This window comes from Lissotriton vulgaris, unplaced genomic scaffold (genome assembly GCF_964263255.1).
Source record: "Lissotriton vulgaris unplaced genomic scaffold, aLisVul1.2 SCAFFOLD_2315, whole genome shotgun sequence".
In the NCBI taxonomy this organism is placed as follows: domain Eukaryota; kingdom Metazoa; phylum Chordata; class Amphibia; order Caudata; family Salamandridae; genus Lissotriton; species Lissotriton vulgaris.
The window spans coordinates 203,607-221,664 of NW_028255822.1; the positions used below are offsets into that span (position 1 = coordinate 203,607).

General features: G+C 45.2%; 1 protein-coding gene across 1 annotated transcript in view; it reads right to left on the reverse strand.

Moving 5' to 3' along the window:
• Window positions 1-18,058, reverse strand: part of LOC147658885 (leucine-rich repeat-containing protein 56-like) — a 193,156-nt gene that overhangs the window by 89,596 nt on the left and 85,502 nt on the right. The window contains exon 4 of the mRNA XM_086952057.1: window positions 13,201-13,265. Within this exon, the coding sequence (XP_086808183.1) occupies window positions 13,201-13,265 (65 nt within the window). The remainder of the gene's footprint in view (window positions 1-13,200; window positions 13,266-18,058) is intronic.

An 18,058-nucleotide genomic window follows, 5' to 3' on the forward strand; every position in this document is an offset into this window, starting at 1 on the left:
TGGCGGGACTACCTGTAGGCGCCGCCGTTCTCGCTTTGGCTTCAGCCTTCTTCGCGGGCCGGACCAGGCGAGAGACAGAGGGGGGGGGGGTGGTCGGTGGCTGAGGCAAGACAGCCCCCCCGCCCCCCCGTGGCCTGCAGGGCAACAGAAGAGGAGAGAAGGAGAGGCCATCACGGTTTTCTGGGCCGTCCGCCCCACAGCCTCCCCTTCCGACTGCGGCCAGGCGAGCCCCGCATGCCTCGAGGCCTCGCCTACCGGATAGGCGTAACCGCGGACCTGTGGCACTTCGGGAGTTTCCGGAATGGGGGTAGGTACCTATTGATTTGTATCTATTTCATGTGACCGTTATTTGGGCGTGGTGGGCAATGAGGCAGACATGTTTAAGGCAGGAATAGGCAACGGACCCAGCTACCTCGTGGCTTGCCTTGGTGTCAAGCTTGTCTTCCCTCGCCATTTTTATGTTTCTTATTACGGGTTGTTTCTAACGTTTCTTATTTAATTTTTAGCGAAGTTGATAACTCCTCAGTGGCCTACTGATTTCGCTCAACTTCTTTTCTTGTATTTTTATGCCATAACCTATTATAAGCTATAGCGACTAGTCCACACTTAATGAACAGGTCCTTATTAGGTGTGCCCTCCAGTGGAGCTGGATGGTTCAATTCTAATAAGCGGTCCGGGCTAAACAGGCTACCAATCAGTGGGGAGAAGATAGGCATGACGGATTACAACGGGGACAAAAGTCTGCACTACCTATCTTATCACAGCGGGCAAAGACTAGACAGAATATTTCTATTCTCCGTTGTTTGCAGGCGGTGAATACCTCAAAAGAACCAATACCGAACACTTAATGTACGGTCAATCAAACAATCAGTGGGGAGAATAAGTAGGTACGACGTGTTAAAGGTTTGCGTTACCTACCTTTTCGCTACCTACAAAGAGGGACCTTGTTCTTTCCTGTTTGTAGACAGAGAATCTGCAGACAATAATCCACGAACAATAGTTCGGGAAACAGTGGGGGAGGAAGATAGGCACGACGGATTACAATGGGGACAAAAGTCAGCGTTACCTATCCTTCACTGCTTGCAAAGGGAGAGCCTGTTGTTTCTCCGTTTGCAGACGGTGAATCTCCAGAGGTACCAACAAAAGAGTAATACTAGTATTATCCAAACCAAACAATTATTTCACAATTTGTCGCATTTACGCGACCTTACCCGGACCGGACCGTGTGGGCAGTTCTTCGCCTTCCTCCTTCCAGCGCCCGATCGTTCTCTTACTCCATGATTTTACCGCAGCAGTCCTGTGGGATTCCAGTCAGGACAGTGGGTCACTCGAGAGAGGTCCGTTCAGAATTGGTGAAGTTCATTCAATCGGCAGCCGGACGAGGGCCCTCTCAAGGCAGGTATACTCCGATCATTTAGATGTTCACCTCATCGTCTGGATCTCTCTCATTGGACCCTATGTCACTGATGGACCCCGCGTTGGGACGCCAATTGTAAAAATGTGCATTTCTATACTAGTATCGATGCCCGGATGGCTGGCGCAAGACGCCTCTTAGTTTCCATTCTGAATAGTTACCAAATAAAGAGACGGGCGCTGGGAGCAGGAATCACAAGAACAGAGTTTATTTCTCATGAGGAGAGCCTGTCATTTCAGACACGAAACAAGGTGTCATCGGGAGGTGCTCTAACAAGTGAGCTGAGACTCCGTCTTTTATACTTTACAAAACACTTGGCATTACAATCACAGCATTGTGAAACAAAGAAAAGACATCCCCATAATCCTCGTGTCAATCCTACCCCACATGTGTTCACAATAGGGACCCCTGACCTGCTGATAAGAGGGGAGGGCAATCACGCAGCTGAGTGTTCCGTCAACTGTTTAGGATGTGTGCGCCTGATCATAGCCCAGGGGTGGGGTGGCCAGGATCAATAGTGGGTCCTTTGAAGAGGAGTGACTTCATACAAAAAAGGGCAGTAAATGGTATCTCCTGGCTTAGGCGATGGCCTCGGACATGTGTGGTCAGTCGGACTCGGGGGAAGGGGTCATCAAAGGAGTGGTATTCATGCCGCGTGGACAATCGAGTGCGGAGGGAGGGCTTGTCAACAGAGGGGCATTCATGGAAGGAAAGGAGGTGTTGGTCAGGCGCGGCCGTGACTTCCAAGGACAGGGTCTTGCAGAAGAAGGTTTATGACTTGCCCGTGTGAGGGAGAAGGGGAAGGGGGAGCCAGGGTGTGCACAGGGACAGAGTCGCACAGAGAGAGAGGTCTTATGACTCGTGCATGAGAGAGCGGTGGTAGTCAGGTGCAGCTGGGGAGGGCTATGTCAGCTGGGGCGAAGGTGGCCTCTTCAAGAGTGAATGGGGGGTTTGCGTGGGTCAAGCAGAAGGGCTGCCTTTCAGGGCAGGGTCGCGCAGAGGGAGAGGGTTTCATGGTTTATGCAAGAGAGAGAGAGGGGGGGGTTTCAAATACCCGCAGAAGGGAAGCCGGTGTTTCTAATCTTAGGCGGGCAAAAGGCTAGGGTGCCTAAAATGGCTGTCATGTACACATGGGTACAGGCCTTTGCTGGCAGAGTGATGCAGTCAATGCTTTACGGTATTCATGGTGCATGCAGGGAGAGGAGTGGGAAAAGGGAAATGAACGTTGCTTATGTACATCAATATTTCTAATTTTCTACGCGTGCATGCTTCGTTTCACCAGGGATTTTGCAGAGAAATAGAGAGACGGGCATTTTCAATAAAAAGGTTATTTATTGAGCAGTCTTCTTTCTCATGCAAGAGAAGTTAATTGCAACAATCGTAATATTTGCTATGATGTAAAGTGCGTACAGTAAAAGGAGTATTATGAAATAATACTGTAAAAGCATTTGTATGGTTTCTAAGCCATAAGATACTTAAAATAGATAAAATACATACAATGATAAATAATGACTAAAAGTGCTCAACTGGTGCATCAAAAATACGCCTACCCCGGTGTACATAACCTAAGTCTAGTAAAAGGGAAGAAGTAAGTGAGGTGTAGCTTGAGTTAAATAGTTTCTGCCAAGAATCTATCCAAGAATTCTCTAAGGGTCTAATCAGCCCCGTACCTTGGTTATAGAATGAAGGAGGTCTTGTATCTCTCTCTCAGGACTCGATCTCCCAGTAACCCACAAGGGTAGTAGGGGAACACTGGAGCTGGATTCCTCGGCAGGAGAAAAGACAGCGTCTCTCTCAGTGCGTCAGCTGGAGGGTCGGCTTCCTTCGGCACTCGCTACAGCAGGGCGTCGGGCAAGTAGTTAGTCGATCTGCTCCAAACCACTGTGTGTTTGCTAGGGCAGATGTGGGTATATTTATACCTGGAAGGTGCTGAGTTTGACGTAAGGATGGACATAACAACGTCACTAAGAACTCAAAGTTCTTTACACGCTCCAGGAGTTCTGGGAGAAATCAATACTGAAGCAGGGGGAAGTCCCGTACTGCTGAAGGTTGGTTGTCTTCAAGAACTCGTTCTACTCTAGGAGCTTAGTGGAAGTAGCCATGCCGTATTTGGACTGCATTGGCTGTGCCTAAATATGGTTATGATTCTTATGCCTATATAAGGATATGAAAAGTTATACCTATATAAGGGCATGAATCGGGAAAATTACACTAGAGCCCTAGACATGTTACAACACATGGAGGTAGGATATTCGAGGTAACTATTTTTTCAATTAAACATCAAGTTGGGAAGCACGGTAGAGACATCTGTCCGTCATCCCTGGGTGTTTGTTCACTATATGATACAGGTTGCCGCTATAGCCGAACACAATAACGTGGCAGTAGTTGAAAAAACAAACGCCCCGGTTTAGCCAAGCAGGATTAGTAAACTCTGAACTCGCCATCTTTACAAGGTATATCCTCCATTATATAAATAGAAAATATATTTCTCCATTAAATAAATACGAGGTGGATTGTGAAAACATACCCTAGATGAACTTGGCAGTTCATAGTTTCATATACTATTCATAGAAGGATATGAACACTTTGAAAATTTGTATATGCGTCTTACTGAATTAGTGGTTGCACATATTGGGTGATTTTTTCCTTTCTAACACGGTTCAAGGCCTTTGGTCTATCTATTTTTTGTTGTTGATAGTATTTCACTTTATTTGGGGTTGAGAGGTACTGATTGCATCACCGAGTCATTAAAAAGTTTTGTGAAAAATGTGTAGATAACCTTGGTAAGAGGTGGTGTTATTGTTTTTGGTATAATATGGCTTGTTTGTGATATGTTGTAAAACTGGTAGGATTTGAAGGTGTATATATATATTCAGTATATATAAAAAACGATGTATATACACAGAGCATTTTCTACATTGTAGGTATCTGGCTCATTACCCCAGTCCTGATGAGGCCTGAAATATTATAAGGCCGAAGCGCGACGACCTTGAAAGGAGAAGCCTTGAAAAAATTTAAAGAAATGTTAAAATGAGTATGGGAGTACAATCATGTTGATAAAAGGACTAGAGTGATGGTAGTCCAATATTGTACTTCTGCCTGAGAATATGGGGCTATCTGTGGACAGAATTCTGTTTGTGTATATATAAATGAGCATCTGTGAAATTGATTAGGGCAATCTAAAAAGGTTTTTGTCAAATATCGATTTATGTATTGTTTTTCCATCTTTTGCTTAAGAAAATATATATAGAATAACAAAAAATAAAACAAACAGAACCACAGGTTGATTTGGTGATATTTATTTAATAGCAACTAAAAGTGAGAGAGTTGTGCTCCAAAGAAAGTCTAATAAGTATTTTCCTTCGCATTTATTGCGATTAGAAATATTAATTCCGACGCATTGTTCTGTATATTTATATGTTTACAGAGGCCCAGATTTGTTTGGAGTAATAGGGCTAACCCCCTTTTTTTGTATATAGCTTTATCTATGAATGGCTTCGTTTTTATTGGACATACTATCGACTGCTTCCATTTTCGGGGAACATCTCCCGTTTGAAAGGAGCATGCAATTAGCTCAGAGATGTAAGGCATAATAAGATTGCCTCCTATCATGAGTTGTTCAGGGCGAGCGAGATCTGCTGGAGATCCAGATTTCATTCCAGTTGATGTAGTTGTTAGCTCATCTAACTCCTGTGCCATGAATATGTTGATGTAATATCTATTTGACGCTCTGTGCTCACCCTCATACGGGTTTCCACTGGGAAGGTGTTTTCGTTACTTTGTCAGCGAAATATTCAGCGACTTTGTTGCAGTTCTCTAATGAGGTGCTTCCCTCATTATTTGAATTATCATTGCTTTTAGTTCCTTTAGTATGGAAAACATTTCTTTGGATGAATTGCTTGCTCTTTCAATCTTTCCTGTGTAGCAGTCACACCTGTTTTTCTTAATTAGTGCATGCTTTTTTTTTAGTTCCCTTCTATAGTTCTTTGTCCTTGTTACAATAACCCTTCCGCCATGAAAGTTCATACTCCTTGCACTCCTCTTTAGCTCTCCCCAAAGTTTCATTAAACCAGGGCGCCAATGCCTTGTGCCTCTCGGGGCTCCTGGGAGCAGTCTCATCAAGTGCATCCGTTATCCAAGATGACTTTTTTTTTTTTACTGTAAGATATGACCTATCAGAAATAAATAAATGGCATTTCGGATCTCTGCGTGATGGCTGGTGTCGGACAAGTAATAACTAGATTTTTGTATCTAGCCCTGTTAGGGAAATGAGAGATTACCACTCCCTGGAAGACCTCCAGCCTTCCCGCGCTAAAGAGATGGAGGGGGTCCTTGTCTCGTTGGGTAGAAACTACGACAGGAGATTAGGGGTTGAGGGATACACCTGTAGCATTGGAATGGGATAAATTACTATCGGCCCACACAACTGTGTGCAAACAGAATCATGCCAAGTGAATAGAGCGCACAGAGCTGTTTAGACTGCCAGACCTATACTCCTCTCATTAGTATTTTGAGATGTTTGTAAGAGGGGACACTTTCCCTCCTCTCATTCTTGCTTTACCGTAACGTGATACCTGTTTAAATATGCCTTCTATTTACATATTATCCATGTTACAGAGATTGTTTTACTGTCCAACTCAGTTGAGTCTGTCACAATGGATTGCATTTGCATTATTCTCTCACCACTATCAGTCATTGTTAATACTAGACAGTCTGACCCGCCTGATGGTAGGAGATGGGGTTCATAAGAGGAGTCAATTCGGATTTAATTTAAGATATAATTTAACATTTTGTAATCCTTACCTTGATTAGGTAGTGAAGCAACCAGATAGTGTCAAGTATTGGTGTCATAAGCATCAAGCTTAACTACTTGATGGAATGCCTACCTACTATGGTTGTTCCAACTGGAATTGCATAGGTCGAAAATATAAAAACCCATTAAGTCTGTGTTTATAAATAATGACTTGGGCTTGGTTGTTATTGAACCTTTTCAGGACTCGCGTATGGGAGGCAGAGGCACAAAGGCCTAGAGATATCCTGAGTTCCATTTCCGGTATCCTGAGTTCCATTTCATCTCCTACTAGGTCTTCTTGAGGAAAATCAAACTTCTGACACTACAGGCTCATAGGTGGCAAAAAGATCGTGGCAAGGTTCTTCCCAGTGCTGCAAGATTCTCTGCACCACATCGGGATGTAATCACCATTTGTGGTCTACCGGGCACTGTACGCTGAGCTTGTCCGGTCTGACATAGATTGCGATCAGGAAGATACCCTAATGCTCCAATCAATTTCAGAGATGCAATGCCTCCCAGCACAGGGACCATAACCCAACTCTTCCTGTTTGATGCAATATCACATGGCAGTAGTGTTGTCTATGGAAACCTGATCTTGCCTCCCTTTGATGGACATTATGAAGGTCTTCAAAGACAAGCGAATGGCTCATAACTCCAGCAAGTTAATATGGAGTCGGGCTTCCATCGATAACCAGAGTCCACTCACCTATATCTCGCCCGGATGACCTCTCCAACCTAGGAGTAAGGCATTCATCACCACAGTTAGTCCTGGATGAAAAAGGAAGCAGGGCTTGCTGCTGGACCAACTGTGGTAGAGTAGTCAGCACTGAAAATCAAGTGCTTTCTCCTTCGAAATTTGGCTCACTACAACTTCCATTGTAGCAACCACATGTGCCACAAAGAAGCCTCAGAGCTGCTCTCGTCGGGATCCAGGACAGAGGCTGAAATATCGGGATCACAGCCCAAATGTACTGGACTTGTTGCAAAAGATAGAAGGCCCTGCACTGTACTATAACCAGTACCATTCTGATGAAAGGGATCCTCTGTGAAGGAGTCAAGTGCAACTTCAGCTCAGCTACAGCTGACCGTGGAGAGCCTGCCTTCAACAGCCAGTCATCGAGCTAGGGGAAAACTGATATTCCCGACCTGCGAAGTTGGGCAGCAATCACCATGGTCACTTTTGTGAACACCTTAGGTGCACTTGGGAGGCTGAAGGGGAGCATGGCAAACTGCAAATGCACTTGATCTAACCTGAATGGCAGGTAACATGTGTGGGATTGCAAGATAGGCACATTAAAATAGGAGTCCTGCAGGTCCATAAATATCATCCATCTGCTAGGGTCCGCGGCAGACAGGACCTGGGCTAGAGTGAGCATTTTGAATTCATCCCTCCACAGGAAGGCATTGAGGGCCAGATGTAGGTGGCCAAATACCGGCCGGTAACGGCCGATTTCGGCCGTTACCGACCGGTATTTGGAGTTTTAGATGAAGGGGGCCTTAAAAATTACCGATTCGGTCAATTTACCGATTCTGTAAATTACCGATTCTGTAAATTTACCGAATCGGTAATTTGAGATGTAGGTGGCACTGAAAACAGTGCCACAGGGCCTTAAGGATTCGTTATTTACCACCAACTATCAGTTGGTGGTAAATAACGAATACCTGTGTATATGCAAATCTGTGCATGCACACCCGTGCCATGTGACACACATACATGCCCTTAGGACATGTACGTGTGCCACATGGCACACAAGCCAGAATCAGGGGTGCAACATGGTGTCAAAGTGACACCCTGCCACCCTTGACTAATCGGTAATTTTACCGAATCGGTATTGGTAAATACCGATTCGGTAATTGTTACCGAATATTTACCTACATGGCATTTACCGATTTGTAAATACTGAATCGGTAAAATTCGGTATTTACGAATCGGTAAATGCCATTTACCTACATCTGGCCCTTAGAGGTTTAATGTCCAAAATGCCAAAGCCCCCGACCCATCTTTGGCACAAGTAAATCATGAGAGCAGAAACCCTCTCCTATTTCTAAGTATGTACCTCTCTTGATAGCGCCTTTGGAAAGTCAAACTTGCAGCTCTTGCAAAAGAATGGGCAGGTGTTCCTCGGAGATTCGCTCTCATGTTGGGGAGGATTTGTCAGAGCAGAAAGAAAAGGTATTGCATAGCGATGCTGAACTATTTGACAAACTTATCTCTTGGACATCATGGATCACCACCTAGGAGAAAGTGCTGGATCCTGCCCTCACCAAGGTGGTTGTGCACCACCACTAGCAAGCTAAAGTGGCTTGGTGGCTGTTGCCACAGAGGAAGGTGACTGGGAGGGGCGATTGTCTCATTGGCCTGCATATTTACTTCCAATCCTCGGCCTCAAAAGGACTGTGGTGATCACAGCAGCAGCTGGAGAGACTAACACTGCCTATATACAAGCCCCCTAGAGTAGCCTCGTAATTTCCTAAATTGGTGAAGAGACTGTTTTGCAGAGCTCAAAAGACCCAGGAAGCGTGCCCTGGTTCTACTTTCTTTGAAATGTTCAAAGTCAGAATCCACTTTCTCACGGAACCTGCGTGAACAGTCGAAAGGCCTATCTACAGGCAACCATTAAGACAATGGGGTGACCCAGAACGTCAAGGAGACCTGGGTAATAAATGCTATTTAAAGACAATGGTCTCAGACAATTATTTCTACTTAAACAATAATCACCTTTTCTTAGTCATGGGGCATGTACAGTAAATCAGCCCAAGTGCATTCAATGATAATTTGTATAAAATCAAATCAAAAAAGCAACAACAGTAATTATGAAACCAGGGCAATTTTAATTCATTGCATTCGTGGCTACTTCACTATATAGAAAGAGAATTTGGTTGCCCAAACTGGAAAATGTGCAAGAAACTGAATATAGCGTGCTAGAATAGAAAGATATAGAGAAAGCATAGAATGAAGAGTACTTCAAATTTGGATATATAAACAATGAATTTACACAATGTACAATTTACAGATGGCCTGGCGTGTGATAAATTCAAACAAATTTTTTGGAGACAGTGCTTCCAACATTACATTGCACACAAAATGTATAACAACGTCCAGGACAAAGATTCTATGGCGTCGACGTTTCGACTCGTCTTTTAGGCCTTAGGAAAATTAAACCTTAGCCTGCGAATCTTCATCAGGACTATTAGTGTGGGCAGCCAGAAGAGTAGCAGAAGCCCTGAAACAAATTAATTGTATATATATAAATATATAAGGCTGTTGCATAGCCAAAACGATAATATTAGCTATAAATGAAGTTTTGGCTTACCTAATCAATGTAGGTGGCAGGGGGGTATTTTCAGTCTCACACCCAGAGATAGGGAATTACTACCTAAAAGATATATAACAAAATTGGTCACTGGACCAATCCTATAGTGATTATAATTAACTCATAGTACCTCCTGATTACATAAAATTACCTTATTCACAAGGAGGGTCTAGGTTATAAGTTGGATCCAATCGTGCAGGTATTAAATCTCTGCTTCCTCAATTTTTCTGGAATTTAGTCAGGTCCTATTTACAAGTGGATGAAAAAGGGGGGGGGGGGCTCATGAGGAATGAATAATAAAAGCGTACAGTCATCCTTATTGTTTAAGTAAGGATATTCTATTGAGTCTTACCCATTTAGGTTTCCAAACGGCCCCTTCACTCAGCCAGTTTGTGGGTGAAGACGAAATCCAATGCAGTAGTGTACAACCGCCCTCCGGTGTGCGCTGCCAATGGGATTCGGATCAATTATAAACTCTAGCCGGTAAGAAGGCGGTTGCATGCGCATCGAGCAAGGCGAGAGTATTGCGAGTTATCCACTCTTTATCCACACTGCAAGGAATCGTGGCGATTCCTTGCAGTGCACGATAAATTTAAGCTCAATGCGCATGCGCATTGAGCTTAAATGCGCGTGCACATGCCCCCAGCCGCCTACTCTCTCTCACAGCCTCCCCCAGCTCCGCCCCCTCACTACTTGATTGCACGGCCGCTAGGCCGTGCCTCCCCTACTCTCCTCCCCCCTCCTCCTCTCCTCCCCTGCCTGCCTGCCGCTAGCCTTGCCTACTCTCTCTCGCAGCCTCCCCCAGCTCCGCCCCCTCACTACTTGATTGCACGGCCGCTAGGCCGTGCCTCCCCTACTCTCCTCCCCCCTCCTCCTCTCCTCCCCTGCCTGCCTGCCGCTAGAAAGCAAACAAAATGTTAGCGGTAGCAAGCAGCAGTATTGCTCGATACCCCGACCTCTTCCGGTGAGAATATTAATGGTGTTATGCTTTGGCGACTTTAAGAACGGACACATCTTTCTTGTCGGATAATGATTTTGTCCCTTTGTTTATTATATATGTCGGAGTGTTCCCGGCTTCGAGTAAACAGCTGACACCTATCCTGAGCAGGCCCAGCTGTCCCGTCGGTGACCAGCCGTTACCATTCCTCAGTTTAGATTTCAAGTTTATTAAATAGAAGGCGCTCCCGTACTTTCCACCTCTCGAGTCCCAGCGCCGCCGCTGTCGCCGCGCAGCTCGTGTGCTGCCAGGTTCATTATCCCTTCGGCTCGATGCTTCCCACGTTTGATTGCAGCTCCCATGGAACGCGTTGGGCCCACTGGTGAAACCCGATCTCCCGCCTTCTCAGGAGCTTGTGTTCCAGCCGCGTCGTTTGTATGGCCTTTCTCACTTTCACCGGCTAATGCTTTATTTATGTAGCGTGCTGTCAGCACTGGAGGCTGCAGCAGCCGGTTCCACGCGTTCTTGCAGCTTTTGTTAATGCAGGAGAGGTGATCGAGGCGCTGCGCATGTTCACCCTCTCACGTCCCCCTCGCCCGACAGACCCCAGCCAAGGGAGCTCCCAGTATAGAGCGGAGGGGCCCCTCAAATTCATCCTCTCCCCTCCCCCTCGCCTCACAGACCCCGGCCAAGGGAGCTCACATTGTAGAGCGGAGGGGCCCCTCATGTTTATCCTCTCACGTCACCCTCGCCTGTAAGACCCAGGCCAAGGGAGCTCCCAGTATAGAGCGGAGGGGCCCCTCATATTCATCTAATGAGAAATGATGATCGTTGTCTGAGAGAAAGCAATTGTTAAATTGTTGTAGACTCTAATGGCTTACAGCTGGGTATGTTTTCGAATTTGTTCTCGCTAGCCCAGGCTCATTTTTAGCCACCGTTACCAATCACAGTCAGACGGATGTGTTCTCTTTGTGCAGCCCAGTTACATACATAACAATAAATAATAGAAGGGTGTTGTTTTACATACATTCAGATCTGTGGCACTCACCCTCAACCCCTCACCCTCAAACCCTCACCCTCAAACACTCACTCACCCTCAACCCCTCACCCTCAACCCCTCACTCACCCTCACTCTCACTCATCCTCACTCACCCTCAATCCCTCACCCACCCTCACCCTCACTCACCCTCAACCCCTCACCCTCACTCACTCACCCTCAACCCCTCACCCTCAACCCCTCACTCACCCTCACCCACCCTCAACCCCTCACTCACCCTCACTCACCCTCACTCACCCTCAACCCCTCACCCTCACTCACCCTCACTCACCCTCACTCACCCTCAACCCCTCACCCTCAACCCCTCACCCTCAAACCCTCACCCTCAAACCCTCACCCTCAACCCCTCACTCACCCTCACTCTCACTCATCCTCACTCACCCTCAACCCCTCACCCACCCTCACCCTCACTCACCCTCAACCCCTCACCCTCACTCACTCACCCTCAACCCCTCACTCACCCTCACTCTCACTCAGCCTCAACTACTCCCCCTCACTCACCCAAAACCCCTCACCCTCACTCACCCTCACCCTCACTCACCCTCAACACCTCACTCACCCTCACTCGCCCTCACCCTCACTCACCCTCACTCGCCCTCACCCTCACTCACCCTCACCCTCACCCCCTCACTCACCCTCACTCACCCTCACCCTCACTCACACTCACCCTCACTCGCCCTCACCCTCACTCACCCTCACTCACCCTCAACACCTCAACCTCACCCTCACTCACCCTCACTCACCCTCACTCACCCTCAACCCCTCACCCTCACTCACCCTCACTCACACTCAACCCCTCACTCACCCTCACCCTCACTCACCCTCACTCACCCTCACTCACCCTCACTCGCCCTCACTCGCCCTCACCCTCACTCACCCTCTCGCTCACTCACCCTCAACACCTCAACCTCACCCTCACTCACCCTCACTCACCCTCACTCACCCTCAACCCCTCACCCTCACTCACCCTCACTCACACTCAACCCCTCACTCACCCTCACCCTCACTCACCCTCACTCACCCTCACTCACCCTCACTCACCCTCACTCACCCTCACCCACCCTCACCCTCACTCACCCTCACCCTCACTCACCCTCACCCTCACACAGTGCAATAGGTCTCGGAGCATTTGAGTTAGAGCTTTTAGAATTGTTTATGGCTTTTTTTATTTGTAATTCTTTAGCATTGGCTACAGGAAACAAAAATGCTAAAGATTTACAAAAAAAACCCATAAACAATTCTAAAAGCACTAACTCTAATGCTGCGAGACCTATTGCATTTCCAATGCTTGTTTAAAGCTATCATGTGCACATCCTTTGCGTTTACTATGGGAGTATTTTTTTCTCTACTGGTTTTGTTTATTAGTCTTGACTACAATCAAAATTAACCATTTGTTGTGTACGAGAAATTCTTATTAACATCTAGGGTGATCTTGCATCACACACAAAGATTCAAGTGAGACAAGCATATCTCAACGTGCTTATTTAGCTATAACGTTACTGTATAAGAAGTGATGTATGTATTGTTTAAGGGAGACATCTTAAGCCAAAGTTCAGGGATAGTATATTACAACTAGATTTTTTGTGTAAATGGTTTTCCAGTGGTATTTCAAGAGTGGGGAGTGTGTAACAATTAATACAAAGAATCCTGTTTTACTGTATTAATAGATAAAAGAAAATGTCATACCCCTAGTCTTTGCTTGCGTACACGAAGAGCTTTGGTTGGGTTGCCACAAATTACTCTGCTGACACCTACAAAATACAAACAACAACAAAAAATATACATTTATAGCCGTTTGCTAATCAATAAAATAAATGGTGATCAAATTGCTTTACCATGGTTGGGAAGATGGTTAGATTTGACAGCAGATGAGTTAGCCAAGGAGATATGTGGTGTCCACAGTGTAGATTGGGGTCTGATGTGACATAACTTAGGCAACAATACTCTCATTGTAATACTACTGCAAAAATACAGCATTCCTTGTAAAGACTGATTCTCACTTCCATAATTAATTGCAAAAAGACGTACTTAAAGAAGTGGTAGCCGAGCAGCTTTTTCAGATGTGTTTATTTTCTTATTAATACAAAACATTAAACATGTTTGGTATATAGGCTAATTTTATTTCATTATGTACTTTAATTATATCTTTAGTTCCGGGGTGAATAAAGTACAATTATTTTTTTTCTCAAACAGTATATCTGCATGGCGACCTTTCCTATGAAGTGAGTAATCAATACATTTTAAAATTGCTTTCTGGCTTCCTGCCAAACTCCTGAGAGAATACTAATATAACTTTGCTGATTATGTATCTTTGAGCAAAGATGTATTTGTTTAGAATAAGTTCTTGGCTAGGGGCGCATCATTTGCCTTTAACTTCCCCAAGTAACAATCATGGTTTGCCATGACCGATACCTGAATGGGGCAGTGCCTAAAGAAGGACAAAGCACCTTCAGAAGCCTCAACTCTGACTCTTTGTTCACTGTGATAGCATATATTGTCCATTGGGACAGCAGCTTGCTGTAGTGGACAATATTATTAACATGTTTTCATCCAGTATTTAAAATGTGAATTGAATTGTGTCATCTTTTATTGATATTTCTCAGAATGATACTCAACATTGCATCATGGTCAAAGTCAGCTCAAATCCATCATGCAGCTTAGTTAGATGTTTCAAATACTTAAAAATGGGTGTGTTCTTTGCATTACCAGAACTGTACTGCTTTGTGTCTGCCTTTCAATTTAACACACAAACAACAATCAATGGCCATGAAAGATACAACTTACACCATGCTACATTTAGAAAAATTGGAAAAACTCCCATTCACTATAGCCAAAATGCCTTCAGCTGTGTTTTTAATATATTGGGGTTATTTCCTTGCCCATATCAACATTTCGTTTACAGCTTGCATGAAACATTTTACAGTAGGTAGATATAGACCCCTTGAGAGCAGTTACATACATGCATTATGGCTCTTGCCCTTTACCAATCATTGTGGGCGTACTGACAGAGATGTTTTTCTTTTGGGAGATGAGTGTGACTCCACTGCTGGCCACTCCCTTGTTTGTCAAAACTTTAAAATTCACAGCTCTTTAGGTGCCTAATTTGGCCTGTTTTTTAAAAGGAACTTCTGTTCCAGCCATTCTCCCCTTCATTACCATCCTGTCGAATGGAAGCTATCTCATGCTTAATAACCACAACTGTGGTGGAATGCAGGCAAGAGTCCTATATATTGTGTCCGTTTCCCAGTTAGTCACTTGCTGCAACAGCGCCCTGTTTCCCTCTCCACACGGAATTGTAGATAGCTCACTGTGGCCTTCCATTCCAACTTTGAAGGCAGATTTCAGCATGCTAAGCAGACTCAAAGCATTATTGTTTCAACAAGAGTTGTCTCTCACATCTGCCCGCGAGACCTTCGAGTTGCAGGTGGCTAGAGCTGCTGCTGAAATACAGTCATTGTTAAATATAAACCTCCTCCTGCATTTTGGTGAAATGATACATCACATTTTTAATGCCTCTGATATAGGGTTAGCACACTTTTTAAAACTTGTAGGCTCTGGCCTCGTGACTTCTTTAAAAACTATTTTATATGTCTTTTATACACTCTATTTTTCCCAGCGTGATCGGTGGCTTTCTGCTGTTGCTGTTCCTGATTTGCTGTTCTTGTCCAGATGCTGCTATTCCGCAATGGATGTTCCTTCTTCGGCCGCCCTGGATCTGCCAATTCTCCAGCACTACCATGAGCATATGCTTCAACTCTTTGGGATGATTATACTCCAGGCAATGGATGTGAATTGGTGCTTAACCTGCCGCTGTGCTTACTTCACCTGCGCGCCACCTGTATTTCACTGCATCTAGTGACCCTTTCAATGTGCACTGGACATATGCATGGCTCTACAAATGCCCACGGCCCTGGAGCTCACAGGTTTATTGACCTCTACAAAATCTGAGTCTGGAGCAAATGTCCAACAGGAGTCCATGTGCATCGGCTCAGCTAATGTTAGATCAAAGTTTCATTGATGTCGACTCAGGTTGCCCAATAACAGTGTCTGACACAGTTGGAGCTTAGGATCATGTCTGTTCTATGGGCAGTAGACCAATCCAGCTACATGGAGTCAGGCTCCATTATGGAGTCCTTTGCCTCTACAATGGCACATACTGGATTCCTCCAACACACATTAATTGGATATTTTTTCTATACAAATTTTCTTTTTCTGGCCCCCCCACTACATTTAATCCTGAGCGATGGCTTGGAGTTTGCTAATCTTCCAATTTCTGTTATCCCTTTACGTGCTACCTTCCTGACCAAAGGGAGGGTGTCATGTGCTCTGTGCATGGCCTATTCTAGTTTTCCCTATGTTAGCCTAACTGTGCATGACACAGGCCGTATTAGCTTTGCACACTGCAGTATACGTTTGCCTTTGTGTCCCATTGTATTTTCACAGAGAACCTGTCGTTGTTTTCACGTTCTGTTCTTTCCTGGGATTTGGTCTGAAGACAGATGACAAGGTCAAACAACAATGATCCTTGTTATTTTGTTCTGGCCAGGTACTAGCACCTAGATACAACACAAAAATGCAGCTGTTGTTTATGAGAATGTATGCCTTGTCATATACAGAAGCACAGGAATGTAACACACACTTTGAGAGAAGATCACAGATGTATCTGATATGTAGAATGTTCATCTGTGTATGCTAAGGTACGAGGTCCACTACTAATCCCAGAGATCTTTGTAGTGTAATCCTTTTGCTTCTGTAGAAGGGGAGGGCATGTTAGGCTAATCTGTCTTGTACAATGACAGGCCTTTTCATAATATCTGGTTTACTGACTATGCTGATGGTATTTTTGCTCGGCAGTTGTATTCTGATTGTGGCACATATACTGCATTCTAGAGCACAATAGTTTGAATAAACATTTCAAACGTCCTTTGTTTTTCTGTCATATCTTATGGTGGACGAGAACGAGTGTGTTGAGTGAAAGGGGGTGTCCTGTTGCAGTGATCCAGTAGAGGGTCGGGAGTGTTGTGTTCTGGGGTGTCAATTCACTTGTCTCTCTGGATATGAGTAGGAGGGCAAGTGAGACACTATAGCGAGTCGGACTCGGGCTCATGGTACTGAGGTGGTATGGTGACTCAGTCCCTAACTTCTAAAGTTCTATGGTCCCAAACATAGTTCTGTCCCTGAGCACTATCCCTTCAATAAAGTGAACTGCTATATTAAAAGGGAGCTGTAGGTTTTGTTAGTACTTTGAGCATGAGCCTGAGAATTTCTCTACATTCGGTGGAGAGCTTTATATTGAGAAACTCTCTGTGCTCAGGAGCCACGCTGACAATTGCAGGGATCAGGGATCTGGATGCAGTACTTGTCCTTGGGACATCGTCAGTAAGGATGGATTAGGATTCAAGGGAACCGGTTGCTCCAAGGATAGGAGAAGAAGCTCCGTTTAACAGTACTGGCGAGGCCAGGACGATGCTATTAGGATCATCATGCAGGGTTTTGATTTTAGTTTTCTGAGAAGCCTCTGGATCAGAGGAATAGGGGGGAAAGCGTAAATAAAGGCGCCTGGCCATGCCATTGAAAACACATTTCCCTAGGATCCCGAATCTTGATGCCAGCTTGCGAAGAACCGGATTTTATTGTTCTCCGGTGTAGCAAATCGACCCATGGACGGCCTGCCCCATAGATGGAAAATGTCCTCCAGTGTTTCCTGGTCTAGCTCCCACTCGTGGCTGACTGACTTTAGTCTGATTAATGTGTCTGCTGTCTCATTGAGATTCCCTGGAAGATGCTCTGCCTTCAGCGAGACCCATGAAAGACTGCTAATTGATTCCCAGACAGTTTGAGCTTCCGCCGACAGGAAACGGGATCTTGTGCCGCCTTGCTTGTTGATATAATGCATGGCCGTCGTATTGTCCGTTCTTATTAGAACCAATGAATTCTTTATTCTTGGGAAAAAAGCTTGTAAGGCTAGGCGAACCGCCCTGAGTTTCAGCAGACTGATGTGCAAATGACTATGATGGTTCAGCCATCGACCACTTATTTGGAGGTCCTGCAAGACAGCTCCCCAGCCCTCAAGCGATACATCTGTTGTAATTATCTGAGGAGCTGGGGTGACCATGAAGGAGAGACCCTGGGAAATGTTCTCCTCATGAATCCACCAGGAAGCGGCCTCTTTCATTGGCATAGTGATCCTGATCTTGTCCTCGAAAGATCCTTCCACTTGATGCCACTGTAAGTCCAGTTGCTCCTGAAGAGGATGTATGCATAGCCTGCAGTGAGGAATTAGATGGATGCAGGACGTAATGAATCCCAGCAGGGAGTTGTGGAGGCAAATTAAAAGTGACCTTTTTTTTAGAAGTAGATGGGCCATCGACATCAGCTTGGATTGTCTTTCCAGGGAAGGAAATGCCTTGTTTAAGGATGTGTCTAATATGGCTCCCAGAAATTTTGTGTTTTTGGACGGGCACCAATGTGACTTTTCTCTGTTGAGGGTCAGACCCAGACTCTGGAACAGCGTTGTACAAGCTGCCACCGACCTCTTGGTTGC